The sequence below is a fragment of the Dipodomys merriami genome, unplaced genomic scaffold (genome assembly GCF_024711535.1).
Source record: "Dipodomys merriami isolate MVZ:Mamm:240054 unplaced genomic scaffold, mDipMer1.0.p SCAF_1, whole genome shotgun sequence".
Lineage (NCBI taxonomy): Eukaryota > Metazoa > Chordata > Mammalia > Rodentia > Heteromyidae > Dipodomys > Dipodomys merriami.
Window position 1 is genome coordinate 138,494,315 of NW_027202270.1, and position 27,209 is coordinate 138,521,523.

At 38.3% G+C, this 27,209-nt stretch overlaps 2 protein-coding genes across 6 annotated transcripts in view; one reads left to right on the plus strand and one right to left on the minus strand.

Moving 5' to 3' along the window:
- Positions 1 to 20,678, minus strand: part of Slc38a6 (solute carrier family 38 member 6) — an 84,766-nt gene extending 64,088 nt beyond the window's left edge. For 3 of the 5 annotated variants that reach the window (XM_070032263.1, XM_070032271.1, XM_070032281.1), the window contains exons 1-3: positions 20,475 to 20,678; positions 19,160 to 19,290; positions 15,508 to 15,581 (exon numbers count right to left, since the gene is read on the minus strand). In XM_070032263.1, coding sequence (XP_069888364.1) covers positions 15,508 to 15,581; positions 19,160 to 19,290; positions 20,475 to 20,579 — 310 coding nt within the window. In that variant the 5' untranslated portion in view covers positions 20,580 to 20,678. Of the gene's footprint in view, positions 1 to 15,507; positions 15,582 to 19,159; positions 19,291 to 20,118; positions 20,346 to 20,474 lie in introns of those variants that run through there. The other 2 variants (XM_070032290.1, XM_070032298.1) reach the window with 2 other exon arrangements.
- Trmt5 (tRNA methyltransferase 5) lies at positions 20,678 to 27,178 on the plus strand. Its single transcript, XM_070032250.1, has 5 exons — positions 20,678 to 20,809; positions 21,869 to 22,524; positions 24,364 to 24,488; positions 25,757 to 26,408; positions 26,700 to 27,178. Exons 1-5 carry the CDS (start codon positions 20,805 to 20,807, stop codon positions 26,774 to 26,776), a joined length of 1,515 nt encoding a protein of 504 aa, XP_069888351.1. The 5' UTR covers positions 20,678 to 20,804; the 3' UTR covers positions 26,777 to 27,178.
- Positions 27,179 to 27,209: the final 31 nt, after the last annotated feature.

A 27,209-nucleotide genomic window follows, 5' to 3' on the forward strand; every position in this document is an offset into this window, starting at 1 on the left:
AGTATGGTCATAAAAAGATAAAATTCAATGGCTCCTAAGAATCAACTTATATTTGTGGCTCACACAGTTTCATGTTTTAACCAGTGGCACTACTGTTTGCAAGATCTCATAGTTGAAAAGCATATAACCCCATAGTGCTTACCCTAAAGATAACATATTAGCAATTACTAAAGCTGGTACAGCAAGACATCTCCTAATGGTCAAAGATCCATCTTTTCTTTTTTTCTGGTGGTATTTGGGTTTGAACTAGGGCCGTGTACTTTCTAGACAAGTGCCCTGCCAATTAAGCCATTCCCCTAGCCCTATATTTCTTAAAGTCAGTTTTCAAACATCCTCTCAAAATACACCTGGGTTTTCTTTCAACTGCCAATTACTATTAAAAGAAAAAAAATGTATCTGCTGTTTCATAACCAAGAATACAGGCTCATAAAAATAAGGATTTAAAAAAACATGTATGGTCTTTATATATTATAACTACAAAGTTAGATGAAAAAGGAGTGGGGTAGTGAAAAAATAGAGTTTAATAATTAGGAACATAACTTTTAATTTTAATCTCTAGAGTTAAAAGGTTTGGAGCTGGGTGCCAGTGGCTCACATCTGTAATCCTAGCTACTCAACAGGCTGAGATCTGAAGTTTGAGCTTCAAAGGCAGCCTGGGCAAGGAAAGTCCATGAGACTCTTATCTCCAATTAAACACCAGAAAACTGGAAGTGGCACTGTGGCTCAAATGGTACAGTGCTTGCTTTGAGCTGAAAAGCTCAGGGACAATTCCTAGGCCTGGAGTTCAAGCCTCACTACTGACAACTGGCCCCTCCCACCACACCCCTCCCCAAAAAGGTTAGGAAACCTTTTTGATAATGTAGCTATTTTTTAAAATGTATTTACAACTGCTAACCACAGTGCACAATTACAATTCAGTTTTGAATTTGAGACCTACAATTTGATTTTAAGTAGAAACCTTTATACTATAATAGAAAAAAGTCTTTGGCAATGATTCTATAGAAGTATATTTTAAATATATAAATAATAATTTCATAGGGGTAAATTTGAGGCATATTTTAGAGCACAAAAATTTAAAAGTAGCATTAAAAACTTAAACTAATGTGAAATGCTAGATTCCAGGCTTTTTCAATACACATATTATAAAGTAAATGTTGTCATTAAAAGAATTAATCAATGAGCCGGCTGCCGGTGGCTCACGTCTGTAATCCTAACTACTCAGGAAGCTGAGATCTGAGGATTATAGTTCAAAGCCAGCCCGGGCAGGTAAGTCCATGAGACTCTTATCTCCAATTAACCACCAGAAAACTGGAAGTGGTGCTGTGGCTCAAATAGTAGAGAGCTAGCCTTGAGCTGAAGAGCTGAGGGATAGCACCCAGGCCCAGAGTTGAAGCCCCATGACCAAAAAAAAAAAAAAAAAAAGTAATGAATCTTTACAACTTTAATATTCTTAACTGACAACAGTGTATATAAGAATGATTCTCCCCTCTTTCTCCTCTTTGTCCTCTCCTCCTCTTGGATGGGGTCTCACTATGTAGATTCTTAGGCTGACCTCAAACTCTCATTCCTTCTGACCACCATCCAGCTGCAAAAATTATAAGTGTGTGCCACTACTCTTAGTTTCAATTATTTCTCTTTTTTTCTTTAAAAAAATTATCATTATCAAGCTGGGTGCGGGTGGCTCACACCTGTAATCCTACCTACTCAGGAGGTAGGATTGATCAGAGGATCACAGATCAAAGCCAGCCCAGGCATGAAAGCCCATGAGACTCTTAGCTCCAATAAACCACTCAGAAAGCCGGAAGTGACACTGTTGCTCAAGTGGTAGAGTGCTAGCCTTGAGCTGAAGAGGTGAGGGGCATAGCCCAGGCCCAGAGTTCAAGCCCCACGACTGACAAAAAAAAAAAAAAAAAAATCATTATCAAGTAATTGTACAAAGGGGTTACAATTCCTTAAGTCAGGTTATGAGTACAGTGCTTCTTGGTCAGTGTCACACCCCTCCCTTTGTTCTCTCCCATACCTACCCTCAAGTTACATAGTTCACTTTTTAAATGTACATTGAATATAAAGACTGCATTTGCTTCCCCAGTCCTCCCTCCCCCTGTGCCTATCCCCTTTGCCCACTCCTCCAAACATGTTTCTAGTTCCCTATTAATTCTTAAGGAAAAACTTCTCTCAAAAATTTAAAGCAAGGACAGGGATTTTCAAGATTATGTATAAGATTTTTTTTTTTTTTTTTTTGTCGGTCATGGGACTTGAACTCTGGGCCTGGGCACTGTCCCTCAGCTCTTCAGCTCAAGGCTAGCGCTCCACCACTAGAGCCACAGCACCACTTCTGGCTTTTTTTCTTTTTGCTTATGTGGTGCTAAGGAATCGAACCCAGGGCCTCAGGCATGCAAGGCAAGCGCTCTACCACTGAGCCATTTTCCCAGCCCCGACCTTGCATTTATGAGACACATGCTCTACACAGTGGTATATCTGCATTCTGGTTTTATGTTTAAATAGTTGTATCAATTGCATATTTAGTAAACAGACAAAGCAAATACCTTTTCTACTACTAAAATTCATGCTACTGAACAATTCTGAAAAGAGTGGGTATTTTAAATAATCTAAACTTAAATATTTGTTCTTAGTTTTATTTATCATGCTAGTAGTGGGGCTTGAACTCAGGACCAGGGCATACTTCTTAAGACTACTTGAACCACATCTCCACTTCCAGGTTTTTGCTAGTTAACTGGAGATAAGAATCTCATGAACTTTTCTTCCTGGACTGGTTTTGACCTGGGATCCTCTGATCTCAGCTTCCTCAACAGCTATAGTTACAGATGTGACCCAATGGTGCCCACCTTATTTCTTAATTTTAAAAGTTAAAATGTAATCTTTACTGTTCCAATAAACCCAACCTATCATGTTAATTACAAATTTTAATGACAATTTCTGACATTTCAAAATCTTACATTTGTTTTCAGGTTCTATGATTTTTCAGTTTTATAAAAATACCTCTAAGTTCAATAAACTTCCAACTGAAAGTGAAAGAAGCTTTTAGACTTTTAAATGGAGAGTGAGTACAGTGCTCTATTCCTAATTCTAGCTTTCCAGTCAGCATGTCTGGGTAGCCACTCAGTTCTGTCACTGTCATCAGACTTCTTTTATGTTGCAAAAATTAGAAACACTTTTCCATTCCTGAGACATCATGAACATGAATAATAGCTTCTGGCTTACCTCTGAGGCTTTACTAAAATAAATTGTGTACACAGTCAGCCAAATGCTTTATTTCCACATCCTCACTTTTTAATGGTTTTCTGGAGCCTCAGTGTATAGACCAAAACAACATTAGTGAAATAGTTTTCAAGTTCTGTTCTGTCACTTAGGTAGTTTCTTACAATGTTGGTAGCAGTAATAAACTGGTACTGACAGTTGAAATGAAATGTGAACAATAAGCCTTAAAATGTTTAAAACATTTGGCCTCTGGGAAATTTTATCTTAGGAAAAGAGACTAAATCAGAGAACTCATTAGATGCAAAGGTAATCATGCCATGATTTAACACTAAAAAAATAAACAAAACCTAAATGTTCAACATCAACAAGAGGGTTAAATAAATTATAGTAGGCATGCCTAATAAACTAACACAGAACCACTAAAAAGTATCTTAACAATAACATGAAAATGCCAATATTATTGTAGTACAAAAAAACAGGATTTGAATATGATCTATAAAGCAAAATACATTAAGTAACATGAATTATGCATAAAAGATAATCATTGAATCCTTTCTTTTTCCTCCTTTTTTGGGGGGAAAAGTTCAAGCATTTTATAATGACTCTAAGGGGAACTTCATTTTTAAAAGCCATAAGGTCAGGAACTAATAGTTCTGGCTTATAATCTCAGATTCTATGGAGGCTGAGGCAGGAGACTCACCTGAGTTCACAAGTTTAAGACCAGCATAAGCAACACCCCATGCAGTCTCGAAAACAAAACAAAAACCCCCATAACACTTGGATAAACCCATTTCCTTTACTAAATAGCTAATAAATTTCACTTAAACTACATTTTAAATTTTCTCTGGCATACAGTATTACAGTATTTCTTAATTTATTAATAGGGGATTTCTTTTGGCTCTTTCAGATGATTGTCATGCCAAGACACAAAAATAAGGTATGATGATACCCAGTCACAGAAATAGCAGGTTCATACAGAATAGGAATAATATTAGTTATGAAAGTTATTAAATTAATTCAGTTTTTATAGAAATTCACATAAGCAGTTCTTGGTTTAAACTGTCTTAAATAACTGAAAGCAATCATTAGCAATCTATTTTAGGAAATTATTTTTATATTAAAAATCAGTGCTATATTTTGAGGGAGAAGTTATAAATCTTAATCAAGTAAACTGTGGAAAAATTTATTCTTTAATGTACCATCAAGGCACACGTTAGTGCTATTTTGGATAGGCCAAAAGTTTAGCCTCCACAGGAATCATTTGGAAAGCTGCTTCCCATGAAATAGTGGGATTTTTCCAGCTAGTTATTCCAGTGTTCTGTCTGCTTTGCATTTTTTCCTCAATGAAATAGGACAATTAATAAACTCTGGTTGCAGTCGAGAGCCCAAGTTTCAAGAGCAGCAATATTATCTTTGGATCTGGTTTGAGGGACATGAGTTATTCAAACATGGTTCAACTCTCAGAAAGCTGGCCATTTGGAATGTGTCCTTATTATTTTGAAATTCTTTTCTTTCTTGTGTTTTCCATCATTTTCCTCTCGCTTTTTTTTTCTTATGGTATCCATGAAGGTCATATAGTTGAATACTCACCAGGCAATTTTTATAGCTACTAGCGATCTTTTTTATTTAAACATCCCTGTACTAACTAAATGCAGGATAATTTAAGAACTCTATGTGGTAAAAGCAAGTAGAATGCTGTAATACTGGCAACAGAAGCTGTAATACTGAAAGCATAGAGACAATCCCAATATACTACTTAGCTCTGCAGCGAACAATATTTATATCATATCTTCTGCATGTTCTGCACTACTTCCAATCTGGGGACTGAACCTATAGATTAAAACATGAACAAGCCAGTATAGGTGGTTTATACTTGAAATCATAGCTACTTAGAAGGCTGAGATGTGAGAACTGAGGTTAGAAGCCAGCCCAGGCAGAAAAGTCTGTGAGATTCTTATCTCAACCACCAAAAAGCCAGAAGTAAAGCTGTGGTTCAAGTGGTAGAGCACTAACCTTAAGCATAAAAGCTCAAAGACAGTGCCCAGATCCTGAGTTCAAGCACCAGGACCTATACATAAACAAAACAAAACAAAAAAAACACGAATAACTTTAAAATGATTACAAGTCACAAATACAGTCATCTATGTCAGTGGATAGATTAGTGCACCTGAGGTAAACTGTCACATTTTGGGAACCCTTCTTAACCAATTAAGAGCTGGACATGGTGGTGAATGACTGTCATCTCAGCTATGGAGGATGCATTATTTAAGGGTTGGTCAAGATCTACACTGGCCTGGGCATAAACATGAGCCCCTCTTAAAACAACAACAAAAAAATTATTCTTGTGGCTAGGGTCTATAATATTAGCTACTAGAAAGGCTGATATCTGAAAAGCAAGTTCAGAACCAGCAGAAGGCAGACAAATCTGAGAGAATCTTATCTTCAATTAACTAACAAAAAGACAGAAGTGGTAGAGTCAGCATTGAGTTCAAGAGGGTGGAAGGTGGGGATGTAGGGAGTGGTGGGAGTGTTAGGGACCTGGCTTAAGTGGTAGAGGCTCTGCCTAGAAAGCCCAAGGCCCTCTGCTCAAACTCCTGTACTACTAGAAAGGAATTATGAATAAATAAATAACAGGGGCTGGGAAGGTGGCTCAGTGGTAGAGCGCTTGCCTTGCATGCCTGAGGCCCTGAGTTCGATTCCTCAGCACCACATAAGCAAAAAGAAAAAAGCAGGAAGTAGCGCTGTGGCTCAAGTGGTAGAGTGCTACCCTTGAGCTGAGGAGCTGAGGGACAGCGCCCAGGCCCAGAGTTCAGGCCCCACGACCGGGCCCAAATAAATAAATAAATAAATAAATAAATAAATAAATAAATAAATAAATAAATAAATAAATAAATAACAGACCATTTAGATTTAGAAAGGCAAGCCCCCAAAGAAATAAAACTGAAACTTTCTTACATGCTGCTGATTCTGGGAAATGTAACTAGAAGTGGGGAAGAATACATAGACAATTGTTTCAAGTCCTGTTCAAGTACATCTGTACATGTATGTTTAAGCATGTACTACTTCTATAGATAAAAAGTTAAATTTTTAGCTCCAAAGACCTACCTATCCATTTTTATAGCCCAATAACAAAAAGTACAGCTTCTCACAAGGAAGCATTTATTCTATTAAAGCAAATATTATGAAGGAATCATATACATGAGTAGAACACACACAGTCTAGCCTAAGGCTTCTCAATTTGGCTGCTACATTTTGGTATATATAATTTTTTTGCTGTAAGTGCTGTCTTGTGTATTATAGCATGCTAAGTAGCATCTTTATTACTTTATTACTGGACTTTACTGGGAACCAACACCACCTCAACCTCCTAATCCCCATCCTTAGGTATGATAATAAGAAATGTCTCCAGACATTGCCAGTGGCTTGGGGGAAGCAGAAATACATTTGAGAATCTTCAATAATCCTTCCACTTGAGAATCTTCAATAATCCTTCCCTTCCTTCCTTCCTTCCTTCCTTCCTTCCTTCCTTCCTTCCTTCCTTCCTTCCTTCCTTCCTTCCTTTCCTTCCCTCCCTCTCTTCCTCCCAACCTTCCTCTCTCCTTTTTCTTTCCTTCCTTTCCCTCTCTCCCTCCTCTTCCTCCCACTCCCTCTCCCTCCCCCTCTCTTTTTCTTAATTTATTTGTGCAACTGAATGTCCCTGGAGAAGTTTGTTACATGAGGATCAAGTGGCTGAAAATCCAGCCCAGGTCATGAGTTTGAATGTTGCTTCACCAGAGGTCTCTGGGTTTTCTCCCAGAGACCTGTTCATGCACATTAGCAGTGCTGAGCCACTGTGAGGCAGCCAGCCCAAATCATTCTGGAACTTTCTTCAGCATTATTACCAGGATTGAGATCAGAAAAAAAACCATTCCATGTCAGTTTGTCAGTGACTAGTTCCCTCTCATTTCTCAGCCCCTCAAAGAAAGTATGTACTAGCACATGTTCTCCAAGCAGACCCCTGCTATTGTTGGAATTCATGATCCCTTTTCTAATATAAGCAATCTTTTATTTTTTTTTTTAAAGGATGAAGCCAGATGCTGGTGGCACATGCCTGTAATCCTAGCTACTCGGAAGGATGAGATCTGAGGATCATAGCTCAAAGCCAAACCAAGAAGGAAAGTCCATGAGCCTCTATTCTCCAATTAACCACCAAAAAGCCAGAAGTGGAGCATTGGCTTAAGTGTAGAGTGCTAGCTTTGAACAAAAAAGCTCAGGGACACTTCACGCCAAGGACCAGCACAAAAATAAATAAATGAAAAGGATGAGAGCATATGTAATCAACTGTTGGTTTATTAAACTATGCTTATTAATCAAAGTATAAAGTATTTTTTAAATGAGATGAAAATAGAGATTGGATAGCTGACTATAACTTCAAATAAATACCCACAGTGAGCTATGATTTTGTAAACAGGAATTTATAATCTCTCAGTCAGTGAGAGCTTCTCAGAACTAAACGAAATTCACCATGACCTTAAAGGAATTCATAGCTTTCATGATAGCCAGACAAGAGTTAGGCAAAATAAAACAAAACACTCCACTGACTGTGAGCTTTCTTGAGAAATGTTAATGTCCACCAGATCATGTAGACATTGCACAATGTATTCTATAAACTACATAAACTATTTTCTTTTCTTTTTTTGGCAGCATTTCAATATTAGTATTGTGCTTGTTAGGCAGGTGCTCCAAAGGCAATTTTGTTGCTTTTTGAAAATCTTGCTATATAACCCAGGTTAACCTTGAACTCACTCTTCTAAGTGCTAGGATTACCACACCTGGCTATTTTTGTCCTGCATGTTATTCTTGGAACTTATAAAATATAATCCCTCCATCTTTCTTTGTAATAGTATAGTTTGCAATTGGAGCCTTTTGCTTGCTAGGTGAGAGCTTTACCACTTGAGCCAAGTTCTCCCTGCCTTTTTTTCCTTGTTATTTTTTCAAACATGGTCTTCCATTTTTGTCAGAGACCAACCTCAGACTACAATCCTCCTACCTGTGCGCCTCTCATAGCCAATACCACAGGCACACATCAACATTCCTGGCTTATTGATTAACATGGAGTCTCACTAACTTTGCCTGGGGTTGGACTTAAACCACAATCCTCCAAATCTCCACCTCTTGAATAGATAGAATTATAAGCATAAAATCAATCCCACCACACCTTGCTATTCTCCTCCATAGTTTTAATACTGCCATCTATTCATCTCCCACCTAACCAGTTTTTATTAAATATCCTCTGTATGTCAAGCATAGGGTAGATGCTATGAAAATCATGGCTAATAGTTCGAATATAAACTAAATTTTCCAGGAATATAATTACCATCTAAATGCAGGAAACACTCTTTTAACTTGTTGTGTTTGGAACTTTGTCAAAAACTGATCCTAAATAGAAAATCATATCACCAACAATATGTTCTTTATTTAACTGGTAGGGCAATACATTATGTGGAAGTAGTGTATTATTTTCCTATGGCTGGCACAGCAAATTACCACAGACTTGGTGGCTTAAAATAACATTCTCTCAGTTCTGGAGGCCAGAAGCTAAAATCAGTTTCACTGGGTCAAAACTCAAGGTGTCAGCAGGCCCACACTCCCTCTGAAGGCTTTGGAGAGAATCCATTCCATGCCTTATTCAGCTTCTGGTAACAGCTGGAATGCCTTAACTTGTGGTCCTATCAATCCATCTCTGCTTCTGGTCTCTTTTGCCTGAGGCCTTCCTCTGTGATACAGGTAAACAAACTTAGAGTCTGTCAGAACAATCTCTCCATCTCAACACTTTAAACTTAGTCACAAGTACAAAGGCCTTTTTTCTAGTAAGGTAACATTCACTAGTACTAAGGTTTGAACTTTGGTATTGTGCTTGTATTTGAAGAGACCAATATTCAATTGACCACAGATAAATTGTAAAATCAATGGGCATTTTATTTCAGATAGTAAAACAAGAATTTAGAAAATATCACAAAAGAGAATGTTGGTGGAAGCATGGCTCAAGTGGTATAGTGCCTGCCCATTACAGGCATCATGCTCTGAGTTCAATCCTTAGTACTACCAAAAAAAGTAGGAGTTAGAGGATAGAGAGCCACTGCTCTGGAAAATTTTAACTTAAAATAACACTCATAAAGGGCCATTCAATACTTACTAGACATTAGAATCTTTATCATAAAAGAACGGTAACCTTCTTTAGGAAAAGTACAATAAGGAGACTGTATTCATGTCCTTAGAGAAAATGAATTTTCTGGGCTGTAGAAAGGACCAAATTCTCTTTGGAAGTAATACTTTGTTAATTCCTTGACTCTCTTCAACAAGTTCAGGGGCTTCTCACTGCCTCAGCAACAGTCCCATTTTCCTTAAGATCTAGACTTGTTTACCTCTTCACTTTCAATTTTCTCTTCTGTGACTTATGTAGTACTTAAAAAAAAAAAACAGTACTGGTGTTTGAATTAGCACCTAAAGCTTGTCTAGAAAGTGCTCTACCATTTGAGCCACTCCCCGCCCCATGCAAACCTTTTTGCGTTATCTTCTACATAGGATTTATCTTCTACATAGGATCTTGCATTCTTTTGCCCTGTGCTGAAGTGGTCCTCCATCCTCCTATCTATGCCCCCACTGTAGCTGGGACATGTGCATACCCCAATGCCCAGCTTATCTGTTGAGATAAGTTCTAACTTTTAGCCTAGACTGGCCTGGAACTATGGTCTGCTTGATCTCTGTCTCTTGAGGAGCTAGAATTTACCACTGTGCCTGTCAACTATTTTTGCTACCTTGAATATGCAATATATTCTTTCATACCTTTGGGTCTGGGAATATGGCTTAGTGATAGAGTGCTTGCCTAACATGCACAAAGCCCTGGGTTCGATCCTCAGTACAACATGAACTTTTATACCTTTGTATGTGCTAAAATATTCTTAATGATAAAATGGACTTGCAGAAAATTATCAAGAGAATAATATTTTAAAAGTTGGCATAACTGGATTTCTGATCATCCATATGGTGTCACAGTATGAATTATTAAAAAATTATGTTGAATTTTAGGAGGCACTCTTCAAACATGGAAACTGATTTCCTTCCATTATACTACCTTTTATATACTATTCTATTGATAATTTCCCATTGGTTCTTTTTACCCATTTTTTCTTTGTGGCATTCCTGTGCTAACATATTGGACCACCAGGCTTGATTTCATTTTCTTAACTTTCACTCCCATTTTCAAGGTTTTTATCTCTCCAAACTCCCAAACACCCACATACATCCAGAAAGTTTCTTTGATTCTTCCAACCCAACTACTAAATTAATTTTATTTTTTACTTCTAGAATTCTTACTCTTGTTTCAAAGATGCAGTTCTCCAAAGCTAGTAAATAAGCATCACTCCCTCTATCATTGTTCTTCATCCTCCCTCCCCCTTTCTCAAAGCAATTTCAACTGATTTACTGTTCTCTTTGTATACATGCATATAAAGAATTTTGACTGTCTTCATTCACCCTTCCTCTCAGATACTGTTTAATTATCTGATCTTTTTTTTTTGGTGTATATTAACTATACCAAAGGGTTTTATCACAGTATTTCACACATGAATTATATTATAAGTTCTCATGTGGTCTCTGAATTATGTTTTCTCTTTTCCTCTAATCCCTTCCCATACACATACACATAAACACAGGCTTTGTGTTTTCTTCATTTGCATTTTTAGAGCTTCTCAACAAAAGTGATCGAAGTTCCCATATGCCTCCTGCTCTTCAACATCATTAGGATCTTATATTAGAATAGACATTTGTCAGAACCAAAGAATCTACTCTGCTATGCCAGCATAACACAAAGTTTATCATTTACCGCACAGTACTTTTTTGGTACTGCACATTCTGTGAGTCTTGACCAATGTGAACTTCTGTTATAATATACAGTCACTGCTTTGTCCTGAAAATACTCTGTGCTCTGCTATCCATTCATGCTTCCCTCTTAACCCCTGGGATCTGCTGTGCTTTTTACTGCCTCCAGTTTCACCTTTTCAAGGATATTATACCATTAGAACCACATAGTCTTTAGGGGCCATTTTCTGCATTAATTGTATATATTTAAAGTGTTCAACGTCTTAATATACATAATAAAAGTATTATGGCAAGGAAGGAAATTCACATATCCATCCTCTCACAGATACCTTTTCTTTTTTCTTTCATTTCCTTTCTCTCTCACAGCAAATTTTCAGTAAACAGAATTGACTGTAGTCATCATGCTGTTTATTAAATCTGCATATTTGTTTATCACATATAACTGTATCTTTTTTTTTTTTGCCAGTCGTGGCTCTTCAGCTCAAGGCTAGCACTCTACCACTTGAGCCACAGCACCACTTCCGACTTTTTCTGCTTCTGTGGTGCTGAGGAATCAAACCCAGGACCTCGTGCATGCGAGGCAAGCCACCTTCCCAGCCCCATAACTTTGTATCTTTTGATCAAAGACTTCTCATCCCTTTCTCATTCCTCCATGTCCCTGTAAACACTGATTTATTGTTTTTATACTCTAAGATCCCACATGTGAATAAGAGCAGAGTCTTGGTGTCGGTATTCTCAAAACTCAGAACCCCTATTAGCTAAGACATTCCTTCAGTTTGTAGACTTTCATTTGTTTTCAGTATGATGACCTTGCCCTAACTATATCTATATCTATAAATCTTTCTGATTTACCTTGTACAGCTTCCACATTTCTATACTGGTGGCGAAATAGTAAGACAGTGTATATGAATGTAGATTCAAGTCATAAGGCATAAGGCTGTTGTTACATTCAATCAGCAGCTCTAACTAACCAACTAGTTGTTCAACCTTAAAATAACCTCTTAGTGCCTCAGTTCCCTAATCTCTAATATTCATATAACAATACCTAACTGAAACAATTTTTAAGACTAGCTCCTGTGTGTAAACCTCTATACAAAGTAAAAAATAAATATTATCTTTAAAGAAGCTTAGGTTTCCTTAGGACAAAAAGTTAAGGGAATATTTAGGGCATGTTAAGGGAATTAAGGACATGGACATCTTGAAGGTTGACTGTCAGCTCTAGAGAATATAGTACAAAGGTTTTAGGAGTCAGATAGTGGAAGAGGTGACAGCCATAAGGGATGAGGCTGGCAATGAAGGATTAGATTCTTAAAGTGACTAACAAAATGAAGATAAATGTTATTTTTTTTTCTTTTTTTGTCGATCAAAGGGCCTGAAGTCTGGGTCTGGGTGCTGTCCCTCAGCATTTCAGCTCAAAGCTAGAGCCCTACCACTTGAGCCACAGTGCCACTTCCGGCTCTTTTCTGCTTATGTGATGCTGAGGAATCGAACCCAGAGCCTCATGAATGAGAGGAAAGCACTCTACCATTGAGCCAATTTCCCAGCCCTAAATATTATTTATTAATGCAAATGGCCTTGAGGCATACATGGGAATAAGGGTTTGGGCAAGAACATGCAGAGTTCTAGAAGTCATTCCCTCTGCTGATGGTAATGTGCAGTCTGGAAGAAGGTATCTATGGCTTTAATCTTAGAGCATGACATGCTCCCACAGAATAGCACTGAGCTGAGCCAGCTGTCCTGAGACTGAAGTACCACCTCTGGTAATCCTTAGAGATTTTGTCCTGGTGAACATTATAATAGAGCTGGTCATTTTACAAGGACTTGCCATTTTATGCACATTATTATTTTAGTCTTATAACAATACCAGGAGGAAAAAGTTCTCATGGCCATTTTTTTTTTATCTTCAAGTATTTTTTTTAATTTTTTTATTGTAAAGATACTATACAGAGGGTTACAGTTACATGAGTGAGGTAATGAGTACACTTCCTCTTGAACATTGTTACCCCCTCCATTGTTTTCCCCCTACCATCCCCTCCCTCCCTCCCTTCCCCAAGGTTCTCTCATGGCCATTTTAAAGAGAGCAAACTAAGGTTAGAGAGAACAGCTACCTTGTATAACACCTCAGCTCTCAAGAAAAGTACTAGTAGGCCTTAATCCTGCATAAAATCTAATATAGGAGAACTTCATGTGAAGAAATTTCTTTACATTCTCTGTACTTTATAGCTCCAAAGAAAGAAGAAATTACTTTATAAAGACTTGTAATAACTATTTCTCTGACCAATGAATATAAACTGAAAAGTATACTCTTTTATGATAGCTACATGTTATTTGTACTCTAGTCTCCTACAAACAAAAAAAATTAAAGGCCTACCTCCACAGAGAATTCAATCAGCAGAAGACAGGTACATCAGTATGCATGAAGAAGTTAGTTCCTGGACCCAAGCAAGCTACAAAAACCAAAGAAAAGGAAAAAAGAAGGAGAAACAAATGTTTTCACAGTATATGCCCCAGACTTACAGAAAAGAACAACAGACTGTTCAGGATCTGAAGAAAGGAGATTAGCATTATTTAGAAATTTTTGCAAATTGAGGGGCTGGGAAGATGGCTCAGTGGTAGAGTGCTTGCCTTGCATGCCTGAGGCCCTGGGTTCAATTCCTCAGCACCACATAAGCAAAACGAAAAAAGCCAGAAGTGGTGCTGTGGCTCAAGTGGTAGAGTGCTAGCCTTGAGCTGAAGAGCTGAGGGACAGCACCTAGGCCCAGAGTTCAGGCCCCACAACTGGACCAAAAAAAAAAAAAGAAATTTTTGCAAATTGAATACAATTCCTATACAATGGAAATTAGTAACACATTTCTGTCGGTGAAGATATAATTGCCATACTGGTTTCTAAATTAATCTTTAACAGAATTAAAGTCTTAATTTTTAATGGAACTTGTTAAAAGAACCTACTGTAATGTTGGGAAAGCTATCTTAAGTTTTTTTTTTTATACAAACAAACAAAACTTCAAAATTAACATTCCAGTCAGGTTTCAGCAAGATTTATAAGTACCATTACCTGTAGCTATTAGTTCTGAGTTCAAGAAGCTATTGTGAGTAACTTTACATTGTTCCTTTAGCATTTTCAGCTTCAAGACACTCACCAAGAACAATAGCAGGCATCTGTAGTATGGATGGCAGAATATGAGTAAGGTACAGCTATGAACAATGCAGCCTATATTGGTTTTGTGTAAGAATTATCTGGACCACTCATTAAATAATGTTCATAAACAAGATAACAGGTGTTACTGATACACAAACCGGTTTTAGGAAAACCAATGAGAACAGTTGTTTTAAATCAGTTTTCAAAAATTAGGTCAAGGCTTATCTGCAGTTTCATTCCAGAATAATGTGAATTATTATTTTTTGTTTGTCTTGGGCAGTACTGGGGTATGAACTCAGAGCCTTGCACTTGCCAGGCAGGTGCTTTACCATACAAGCCAATCTCCCAGCCCCAAAATCCTATTTTTAAGAAAATCTATTTTGTCTTTATTTTGCTTCTAAAAGTCTGAAAGCCACTAGACCAAATAGAGCAAGTCATCCACTTCGGAATTAAACTCATGATTTGGCATCAAAATAGGCCTAACTCAAAAATAAGAGAGATTAGAAAAATAAAAAGAGCCAGAGTCGATAGAATATTGGGTAATGCCAAAAGGAAAACCCTGTGTTTTTGTTATTCATATAATCTTATTTATTGCAACTTAAAAGAACTTAACTCATAGTAAACTTCCAAGTGGAAAAAGCATACACAGATATATTGAATTAATTGAACTAAGGAAAACCTACCATATTCTAGACTTGTAAGTAAAAGTACAGGTTTATGGTCTTGCTTTCTGCAGTTTTAGCCTCTGTCTCACAGCCTAATATGAATAGTATAGGCAGTAAATCTCGGAGGTGGTCTCCTTAAAGAAATGATTACTTAGGAGAAATACAATCAGAAGCAATGTCTGTTAACTGGTTCCTCAGAAACATAAAGTTTAGATCCTCTAAACAGCTTCCAAGTGTCTCCTTAACCTATGCTAACCCATGTTATTATGCTGTGTTTTGTGAAGGAAGGCAGGTAGGAATGCCAGTTTCCACCTCCCAGCCCCTCTGGGTATTCCCTCATAAGATGGAGCCTAAATATCTTGGCCTTTTGAAATATTCTTCATTTCCACCACCTTACCAATTGATAATATTTGTATGCCCATTGAAAATTAATTTTGTGCCTGTGTTTTGCTAGAGTTTTGTGGTGCTAGGGTTTGAAATCATGGCCTCATTCACGTTAAACATACTCTATTACTGAGCAGCACAGTAGTCCTAGAAATTAGCTTTGATATAGCAAATCCTATATGCAAATACAAAATCAAGGGATTGTTTCATCAAATAAAATAGCAAACTATTTTTACTTACATGTCTGAATACACATGCTAAGCAGGAGATGGACTGAGTAAGAAGCCAGGAAAGCAACCATCAGCAGCAAGAAACTAAAACAAAAATGAACACATGATCGAGGGCTGTGAGTATAGTTTATGTGGTAGAGGGCCCGCCCTACCAAGTGCAAACCTTGAGTTCAAACTCCAGTGCTGCCAACAAAAGAAACATTTGGTCAAATCCTCTCTAAAGTTTCTTTCTCTTGTGGCATATTATCATAAAAACAACTTTCTTCAATGATGATCACAGGGACTAACTCTGAGTAGAATTATGGTCATTAAAGTAATTTAAAGTAGTGTTTTCTGCTTTTATGTACTTACTAAATTTTATTTAAATAACAACACATAAAAAGAAATGAAGGGGGAAAACTAAGTTTGTTTTTAAGACACAAATTTCCTTATTTTGCATTCCTATCTGCTGACTGCTGGTTCAGCAATGGAATGGTCATAACATTTCCCTTTTCTGATTGATTTTTCCAATTCTATGTCTAAACAGAAGTTTAGTCATGAAATACCACTATCCTCTTTGGGTTTTTTTTTTTTCTCACCTTCAGTTCTATTCCGTTGATGTGGACTTTTTTGTGTGTGTCAGGGGCTTGAACTCAGGGCCTGGTCACTGTCCCTGAGCTCTTGCTCAGAACTAGTGCTATACCACTTTGAGCCACAGTGCCACTTGTAGATTTTTCTGAGTATAGTATTGGAGATAAGAATCTCACAGACTATGGACTGGGAATGTGACCTATAGTAGAATGCTTGCCTAGCATGCATGAAGCCCTGTTTTCAATTTCTTAGCACCACATAAAGAGGAAATACCAGAAGTGGTACTGTGGCTCAAGTAGTAGAGTGCTAGCCTTGAGCAAAAGAAGCCCAGGGACAGTGCTCAGGCCCTGAGTTCAAGCCCCAGGACTGGCAAATAAATAAGAATTTCACAAACTTTCTGCCCAGGCTGGCTTTGAACCTCAAACCTTTGAATCTTAGCCTCCTGAGCCACCAGTGCCCGGCTAATTGTATTTCCTAGCATCTACTAAACACTTTCCACACCAAACCAAAACAAGGAAACTAACACACTTCTAATGACACAATCTGAAAACACTGCAATGTAATGACTGGGATCCTCTCATCTACATGATGAAAAGAAGCAACATTCATACTGCCCTACTTGCTCTCAGGAAGATACTGGCAGTACAAGCTTCTAGCCACATAGCTGCCCCCAGTGGACTGCCCAACATGAAAGAAATTCTACCTTTGTATCCACTTAATATTTTTAGAGTAAGTATAGCAAGTAGCAAGCAGCTATTAAATGGACATCAGAGACCTCACACAGTAAAGGTTTAGCATCACCAAAAGAAATTTGATTTGATTCATTGGATCCACATTCAAAGGTATATAATTTCATGTAAAACCCTAGTAAATAAAACATGATCCATACATGAAACATGACATTTTTCAAAGAAAACCAAAAACTAAGTCCTCTGATTATGACTTGCCTAAGGCATTACATATTGTTGTGAATATATCCCATAATAAAATCAAGTTAGGTTACTTGAAACTTGCTTTGTTTACCCAGAAATTTTTTTTAAAACCTAAGTAAGACTCTGCATTTTAAATTTTGTAGTAAAATAAATCTGATTTTACTGACAAGAATGGACTTTGTTCATTCTCTTCAACATAGTGCTATGCTACATGCTAAGCATAAGGTCCAATTCTAAGGAATATAATTTTAATAGGAAAGTTAACTGCTAAATAAGTCATTATAACAAATTGCAATGACAATGAATATACAGAATTTACCTATGGGACCACAGAAAAACCAGGACAGTCTTTATTTTTGGCCTAACTGGCCCATGAGCCAATTCTTGAAAGAAGAGCAAGAACAGGTATAGATAATAAGCCTGACCTCAAAAAGACCACTTAAGAGGAAATGAAGAATAAAAAGATTATGTGCTTTATTTGCACTGAAAAAAAATAGCTACTCATAAGGAAATAGCATCGCTGACAAATTTTTTATTCATTTTGGCCAATTTGACAGACATGAATAAGCTCAATAAGCCCCCTCTAAAAGTTCTAAAACAACAAATTCTGTTTTTAAAAATTCACCACAGTGGGCCTGGGAAGATGGTTCAGTGGTAGAATGCTTACCTTGCATGCATGAGGCCCTGGGTTCAATTCCTCAGCACCACATAAGCAGAAAAAGCCAGAAGTGGTGCTGTGGCTCAAGTGGTAGAGCACTAGCCTTGAGCTGAAAAGCTGAGGGAGTGCCCAGGCCCAGTGTTCAGGCCCCACGACTGACAAAATAAATAAATAAATCACCACACTTTTAGATTAAATAAAACTGTAATTATGCATTGCATATCAATATTTTGGTCAATGAATTTTAAATAAAACAATTCCCAACAGATCTTGTAAATTGTTATCACTGAGATATAATAGCTGTACTAACATCATTACTCTTATGTTGGTGATGCTGATGTAAACAAACTTACTGTGCTGCTAGTCGCAAGTGTATCACAATTATGTGTAGTACATATAATTGTACTAATAATAAGTAATTGTGTAGTACACATAATTGAAGTACACATAATTGACAAGCACAGTAAATGACTATTTGTGCTTTATGTACTTACTATATTTTTGTTATTATACTTATGAGAAACCTGTTAAATGTTTAGCATTCCCACACAAGTCCTTGAAGAGGTGTTCCAGAGAAATCACCGTGCTCATAGTGTTTCACACATTATTGTTCCTGAAGACTTCCAATAGAACAACATGTGCAAGTGGAATACAGTATGTGATCTTTACCCTGTATGGGCCTAAGATAAAGTGCATGTGTGTCTCAGTTTTTGACAAAGCTTTAAAAGCAAAGTATGAAAATAAACTTTTAATAGAAAAAGCTTAGCAAACAAGGATATAAAGAAAATTTTATTTGTGCAATATTTTTTAAGCTAAGCATTGTAACAAAAATTTTCAAAAACTTACAACTTTACAAAGTGAAAAGGTTATATTAAGCTAGGGATAATTTATTATTAAAGAGAGAAAGCGGTTTCTTACAAATGTAGTGTTATGTAGCCTCACTGTACAGTGTTAATGAAGTGTATAATGGTGCACAGTAACGTCCTTGACCTTCCAGTTCATTCATCACTCACTGCCTCACTCAGAGCAACTTCCAATCCAGTGCATAAGCAAGCTCCATTAGTGTCCAAAGGCATATTACATTTTTTATACCATAATTTCACTATATCTATCTTTTCTTTATGTAAATGTTTTGATATACAAATACCATTGCATTACAATTGCCTACAATGCCAGTGCAGTAACAGTAGCCTAGGTGCAACAGGCTGACCCACACAGCCTAGCTGGTCAACAGGTTATATGTCTAATTTTAAGTATACTATATAATGTTTGCATAACAATGAACTTGCCTAAGCAAAGATTTCTCAGAACATACACTCTTTATTAAGGGGTACATACCTGTATATAACCTACAAAGTAGCAAAAGTAGTAGCAAAACCTCAAAGCTTAATTAAAAATGCAATATAATAACTCCTGGAACTGATCTTTTAATTTCTCAATATATAACCAAAATGGGGGGGGAGGGCAGCAAAATGAGGGTTAAAAAAAAAAAAACCACTCACCTAAATCCAAGGATACCAGTATTTGCCATCACATAAGCTAAGCCAAGAATGCCAGTTCCCATGATGGCATTCATCAAATTAAAGACTGAGAAGCCAAATGAAACTCCTGGGGATCCCTGTCTGCGAAGTTCCTAAAATTTAAATTTTAAATTTAAATTGAATAGTATTAGGTATTTGAGTGGTGAAGAACAAATTTATCACGAAATTACTGAAAGAGTATGTCATATCTTTGCAAACCACCCGGCTTTGTGACTAGATGCTTAACCAGAGCTGATTTTCTTCCCTTTTCTTTCTACCTCTTATTAGGGCAGATCCAGGAAGCAAGTTTTCCATAAAAATCGTATCTATCCGTACAGCTGCCCTGTAGACTTCAGGAAAAGCCCTGACCTAATCTTGTGACTTTAAGAAGTGAAGATAAACTAGGAATTGAGCGGGGAATGAGAAAAAAAAAGGACAGGCCTCCGTTCATGTGATTCCTGAATAATCCCTGAGTCAGCGTGTTAGTGTCCACAGCTGTTCTTCCTCAATTACAAACACCAAAAAACGAATCTTTATTTATATACTTAATGAATTTCAGTCTGCTTAACTGGAAAGATGGTCAGGAAGACCTCTCAGTGACAATAAATATATAGATATATAGATATTGCTCTGACAAGTTTATCTCTGAAAACCCCACTCTCCCAGAATAGCACGTGAGGGCAAAACCATCAGCTGTTAAAATTCCAGTTATAAAGTGGAGTGCCGGGACGAGGGGGTGTCGCTCAGTGGTAGAGCCCTGCCTTAACCGTGCGAAGCCCTGAAAGCCTGGAGCTCTATCTCCAGCATGGGTTGGGGGGGGGGGGGAGGATGGGAAGGGGAAGCGAAGGGGCCCCGGCCAGGGGTTCGGCTCCGGGGTGTACTTGGTGCTCATTACCTCTTTTACCTCTAGGGATCTCGGTACTAAGATGTAAATAACCCACCTCCCGTTACTAAGTCGAGAAAAGAAACGTCTTGCAAAGACCGTTCACGACGTGTGAAGGGAACTGGAGGGTGACCAGGCTACTAGGGAAGTGTTGAGTCACTAAACCCTGGAGGGGCTGCGCCGTCGAGGGTCCCGCGGGCGCCTCTCCCGCCGGGGATGGGGGGCCGCTGTCACGGTCCCAATGAGGCGGACCGCCCCGGTGGGCCGGCGGCGGGCTTGGGGCCCCACGCCGGGGGCCAGGCTCCGGTTTCTCCCCCGTCCCCGTGCGGGTTCCTGCGGCCCCGGGCTCCTTCCGCAGGCCCCGGAGTGGGAGCTGCAGGAGCTGGGCGCCCGCGCGCCGCGGAGCCCACTTACGTTGCCTAGCAACGGGCTCAACTCTTCCGACGCCGCCTCTTCAGGTAGCTGGGCAGAGATGTACCACCCCGGCTCCGCACTGGTGCTTCTCCACGACGACTCCATGTAGCTCCTTCGCCGACCACCAGGCCCATCCGCGAACCTGGACTCTGCCCGACGCCCCCGAGGTCAATCGCACCAGAGGCGGAGTTACGGGCCCGACCCTTCCGGGTTTAAGGACGGCGTCAGCGCGATCTGATGACGCGCGCCCCTTTCCGCGGGCGAACAGCGATGGCGTCATCGAGGCCCTACCCACCCGCCTGAAACCCGGTTCCACGTCGGGCGCGGAGCATGAGGTGAGGGGTCTGGTCACCACACCAGCTTGGAGGCGAGGTGGGCTAGAAAGGCGCGGTCGCAGTGCTGTTCATAGCGCCCAGGGGCGGTGCCAGGCCCTCTCGGGGCTTCTCCGCCCCACGCCGCCTGGGCGCGGGAATGCCACGAGGCCACCTCCCGCCGGGGTGCTTAGTTGGGCCTCGGGGCCGGGTACCGAGGACTCGGCTTCCACACTCTGGAGGGCTGGAGTGCGGTCCAGTGACAGAACGCTCACCCAGCGCTGGGGTTCCGCGCCCAGCATCCCGGGAGGAGGGGCAGGCAGAGCCAGCCACTCGCTGCGTGGTGCAAAGGGCCACCGAGACTCGGGGGACCCGGGAGTCACCCGGCTGACTTGCACGCTCGATACCATTTGAGCCTTCAGAACGAAGGGTGACTGAGTTTCACAGGATTCTGTGGGTGTGCCCTTTCCCCTTTACAATTACTTCAGTGTTTTAGGAGAGAGACCAAATCGTCGGTCATGTTTTCCAAACGCCAGCTGAGTTACTCTCCTCAGTTGGGAAGCACAAACCACCTACCAATATGCTGCACCAAAAAACAGAAGTACTCAGATCAACCCGAGTTTTAGACCCTTGGGTGAGTTAGCCTACTTCTGAGTTCTGTTTACAAAGCTCATTTACAACACAGGGGCACAATACTACACACCTCCCAAGATGATACAATAAGCACCCAGAAGAATCCTAGCAACGTTGCCACTGGTAATTCCGTACATATAATAATGTTTCATTTAGAAATGACCCTTTAACTCAACCATTTTCCAATCCCAAATGCATTCTGTAGCAATTTGTGGGTGGACAGTTCATTACTAGCCCCAGTGTTCAACCAGCAGGTAGGATAAAAGCACATATCTGTTATCTACTACTAATAAGACATCCTGGAAGATAAATATTCTTCCATACCATTAAAAGTTCTATTTATCAACTATAACAAGAGATCTGGAGCAACTAGGCTTTTATTTTTCCTTGTGATCCTGCTCATTTGTAGCTTATTTTTTAAACAAATGCTCTTTTTGCTTATTTTTTAAGCATCTTATGTAGGCCATTTGGGTTCTTAAGAAGACTTCTAAAAGTGGAAAGCTGTAATCCAACTGGGGCAGAATCTTTCATTCTACTCTCACCAACAACACTGGCACAGAAGATTAGGGAAGTGCCTGGTATTTTCTTGTTAAGTCAAAGAAAAGGATTCTCAACCATGCCAGAGATAGAAACAAATACAAGAGAGACTGAATTATTTTCACCCCCCTCTGGTGTCAGAGGAATGACAAAACTTGATAGAGCAGCCTTTAAAAAAACAGTCACCATTCCAGTGCTTAAAGCGAGGAAAGAAATAGTCAACAGATTGATGCGATCCCTGAAAAGCGCAGTGCTGCAACGCCCCGGCATAAAGCGTGTGATTGAAGATCTAGAAGATGAAGAAAGTAGGCTTATTATGTTGGATCCCTATAAAATGTTTACTCATGAGTCCTTTGAGGAATCAGAACTTAGTATTTTAAACCAACTTAATGTCAATCCACAGCTATCTAAATATACTTTGGAATTAACTTATGAAAACTTTAAGTCCGAAGAAATCTTGAGGGCTGTGCTTCCTGAAGGTCAAGATGTGACCTCAGGATTTAGCAGAGTTGGACATATTGCGCACTTGAATCTTCGAGATCATCAGCTACCATTCAAGCATTTAATCGGTAGGTATAATATAATTTTCATGTACTAAAAAGCTTTTGACAAATTCCAATCTCAATGTTTAATTGCCAGGTTACAGAAGCTGAATCTTGAAGTACATATCCTCATTTGAGGGCCATTTTGGGAACACTCCAGAATCATAGCTTTGGTCCAAGTTATGTCCTTTAAAAAAAAAATTTATAATGAGCAAATTCTTATTTTGGGGCAGGGGGTGGGTGGTCCAGTGGTGGGGCTTGAACTCTGGGCCTGGGCACTGTCCCTCAGCTCTTCAGCTCAAGGCTAGTGCTCTACCACTTGAGCCACTTCCGGCTTTTTTCTTTTTGCCTATGTGATGCTAAAGAATCGAACCCAGGGCCTCATGCACGCAAGGCAAGGGCTCTACCACTGAGCCACCTTCCGAGCCCAGCAAATTCTTTTTGATATATAAGATTAGGCCTTTGGAACTTTGTTCAATATTAGGTTTCATAAGTAAGGATGTTTATAGTAAAAAAAAAAATACAATGCTATTTAATTACACTTTTACTCTCAAGCCTCTTGTATACATTGCAGGCTTTTTTTTTAGTGTCCATAGGCTTTTAGAAACAGTGTTGTTAATGTCCTACCTCTGTAGTTCCAGGCTTAAAAACCTGAGGCCTCTACTTCTTTGGGATAAGAAAGTAGTAGAAGACTAATCAACATGTAATTATCTGAAAATAGTTCGAGGAATTAGAAAATATAGTACTCAGTATTTTGCATGGATAGGACTTTAACTGTGCTGTTAAAGCATTCCCTTTGTTTTTACTGATGAAAAGAGCTGCTGTGTAATGGCGACATAATACTTACTGAGACTGAAAGTGTCAGATGCATACCTTCTTGTAGTCTTTCTTTACCTTAAACGTTTCTTTGGCATTCCTATTTTTTAACCTCATTCATAAAGGCACAGAGGTTAAAAAACTCCGTAGTAATTTTAAAGCCTTAACTATAGAATTTCATAATTGCTTTTTTTAAATTTTTAAGTAAAAATTTTAAGTAAAAACAATTTCATACCTGATTCAAAGCAGGATAAGAGCAATGACTGATTAGGTTATTGATCTTATCATATTCATATCTAATTATCAGAGAAAACAGACAAATATGTGTTTCAGCATATTTGGATTATTGTATACTTTCAACTTTACAAATCATCTTTCCTTATGAAATGAGATAGCAAATAGATTTTTATAAATTTTTGATGTGCTGACAAAAAAAAACCCTACATTTTTTTGGTTGAAGGGTATCAATATGCCATTTCTGATGTACTTTATTAATTGTAGCTTTCTGTTAATGATGAATATTTGACAAAGGAACAATTTATGTCAACATTTTATTTAAACAAGACTCTAAATACTCTTGTATTTCTTCATTGAAAAACTGCTTTGCTGACATACACTCCCAAAGTGGAGGCATTTGTTTCAAACCCGCAGTAAGACAAACATTTGATGGGAGGCTGAGAGGCCAGTAGAGAGGCAGATGTTTCTGTTAGTGTTTTCTGAGACCATTTGTTGCCAGGGTCTCCACATCTCCCTCTTCATTTTTTACCTTGTTGCTTGCTGTATAGGTACATTTGAGATTCACTAAAAATGTGGAAAATAACAGTAGGCCAAACACCTCAAATTGTTTTCTTTAAAAATGTACCAAAATTTTTACATGTATTGCAGGAAAGTGTCAGATATTAACATATCTTTTGGCTTTTTAGAATTTTTGGATTTTTACATGCACTCAGTACAGCTGCAAAAGAAAATACAATTCATTTGTTTGATATTTTCAGTATTAGTTATTTTGCAACCAGAAGGCAGTAATTATTATGAATTTTTATCTTGTAGGCCAAGTTATGATTGACAAAAATCCAGGAATCACCTCAGCAGTAAATAAAATCAATAATATTGATAATACATACCGAAATTTCCAAATGGAAGTGCTATCTGGAGAAGAGAACATGATGACCAAGGTACAGAGTATTTTATTACCTCCTAGTAAGGTGAATGCAAGAAAATCAATGCTATCAGAGTTGATGAAAAATATTAAGAATGTGCATATTAAGAATGTGAACAATTTATAGGTACTATTGGTGGGATAATACAGATGAAGTCTTTTCAGAATTGTTTAGATTCTGGTTTAATGAGACAATGGAACAGTCCTTCATTAAAGATTTTTTAGTACTTCATTAAAGATATTTTGCAAAATAGACTGCGCATTGACAAGTGATGAAAACAAGTTGTAGAACAGTACATATAAAATATTTCTCAAGTATTTAAACCAGGTGAGACTGGGAGAGATTTTTCAACTGAAACTGAAAATTTCCAACTCTGAAACCCTTCATATGGGCAAAAACATCCAATGTGGTTTGAGAGAAAAAAATGTACACAATTAGACTTAAAAGTACAGCAAACAGAAAATAGATGTCTCTTGGATTTATATAATTTAAGAACCTTCAGGTGTTTTTCTGTCTGCAAAATAAGGGACTTAAGACAATGGCTGAGGTTATGATCCATTACTATAATTTGAGTTTTATTTTCCTAACATGTCTGTGATAGACCCAAAGGAAATGCTACAAAGTTTTAATTCCTTTCTCACCCAAGAATTAGCTTCATTTTATTATTTAGTTTACCAATGAAAATTGAAATTTTGCAAAAGTATCGGAATGATTTATCCTATACATTGGCTTTGATTTATAGACATGAAACTTGCAAAGTAATATCTAAAAATATAGTAAAATACCTTAAAATTTAATGAAAACAACTATCCTGCCTCTCTTGCTGAGTATAAATATGGAGAGAAACTAATTTGCTGTGTAGAAGCACTATCTACAACTTAGCAACACATTGTGAAAGTGTGTGCAGTGTATTGTTCAAATTATAGGTTTTTTTCCTTCTCCATCTGGTGCTATAAGAGTATAATTAAGCCAGTCAATTGGCCTTTCTGAAAAATGCCTCATGTGATTTGGAAATGACTTTATAGCCCTTTAGGATTGAAATAGTGAGTGACTGGCTTTGAAGAACTGACTTTTCTCATGAAAATGTCTAATGCAGGATATTAACTGGCCCCAGAAATAGCATAAACACCAGGATTCTAATTAAAATGCCTTTAAATGCACTGTTATTTGCTCTTATAGGAGTAAATTTACGTGTGTGTACACTCGTGTATATACACACACTTTAGCCAGTACCGGTGGTTAGAATTTAGGACCAACCAGATTAACCAAAACATCTTTTTCAGGTTCGAGAAAATAGCTACACCTATGAATTTGATTTTTCAAAAGTCTACTGGAATCCTCGGCTCTCTACAGAACACAGCCGTATCACAGCACTTCTCAAACCTGGGGATATATTATTTGATGTTTTTGCAGGAGTTGGGCCCTTTGCCATTCCAGCGGCAAAGAAAAACTGCACTGTATTTGCCAATGATCTCAATCCTGAGTCCCATAAATGGCTGTTGCACAATTGTAAATTAAATAAAGTAGACCAAAAGGTGAAAGTCTTCAACTTGGATGGCAAAGAGTTTCTCCAAGGACCAGTCAAAGAAGAGTTAGTACAGCAGCTGAAGCAGTCAAAAGAAAGAAAACACTCTGTCCACATTGTCATGAACTTGCCTGCAAAGGCTATAGAGTTTCTAAGTGCTTTCAAGTCACTTTTAGATGGGCAGCAGTGCAGCAGTGAGCTCCTTCCCATAGTACACTGTTACAGCTTTTCCAAGGATGTTAATCCTGCTGAGGATGTTCGTCGACAAGCTGGAGCTGTGTTAGGCATCTCTCTAGAAGCATGCAGTTCAGTTCACCTAGTAAGAAATGTGGCCCCCAACAAGGAAATGCTCTGTATCACCTTTCAGATTCCTGCATCTATACTCTACAAGAACCAAACCATAAATCTAGGTGAGCTCTTTATAGAGAATTAAATGTGATTACCATACTTTTAATGTAGCTTTTTTTCAACTCTCATCTACCTACCTGTCTTATTTACATGGATCATGACTACTTGCTATTCAATTTAGACTTGTTTCTCCAAGCTTCAGTAAGGTACATGGTTAAAATGATAAATCTGCCAGAATGTTCTTATTTTTATGTCTGAGTTGATTTGATTAAAAATTTTCCATTGTTTGTTTCCTAAAACTGAGTTCAACTATTTACTATCTTATCTAATGTAGTCTTCTCAATTTGTTACAGAGAATCAGGAAGAGCCGCATCCTAAACGGCAGAGAACAGATAATGCCTTTTCAGAAGAAGGAACACAAATAGCATGAAAACACTTAATTGGAAATGTTTTCTCCATCTCCCCAGTAGGCTTATGTGAAGAAATGTGATTTGTATGGTTTCATAGAATTTGTTTTATTATCCCATCTTATCAATTAGGTGCCATAGGTCTACTACTAAATAGAAACCCATTTGTGTTGTATTGTGAGACAGGGTTGTGTAATTACATTTAATTATATCTAATTTTTATTAGATAAGTGTTTTTCAACATTATCTGTCTCTTAAGAAGATAGTTTTTAAAGATAAGGTAGTTTCTTGTTGTCTCACCAGGAGAGCATTAATACACAACTGTCCTTGTGCTACCAGTTGTCACTGTAAAAAAAAAAAAAAAACTTATTTAGGTAAGGATAGGCAAACTGATCTACAGGGCAAATCTGGGCCACTAATGGTTTGTATGGCCTGTGATCTGAAAATGTTCTTACA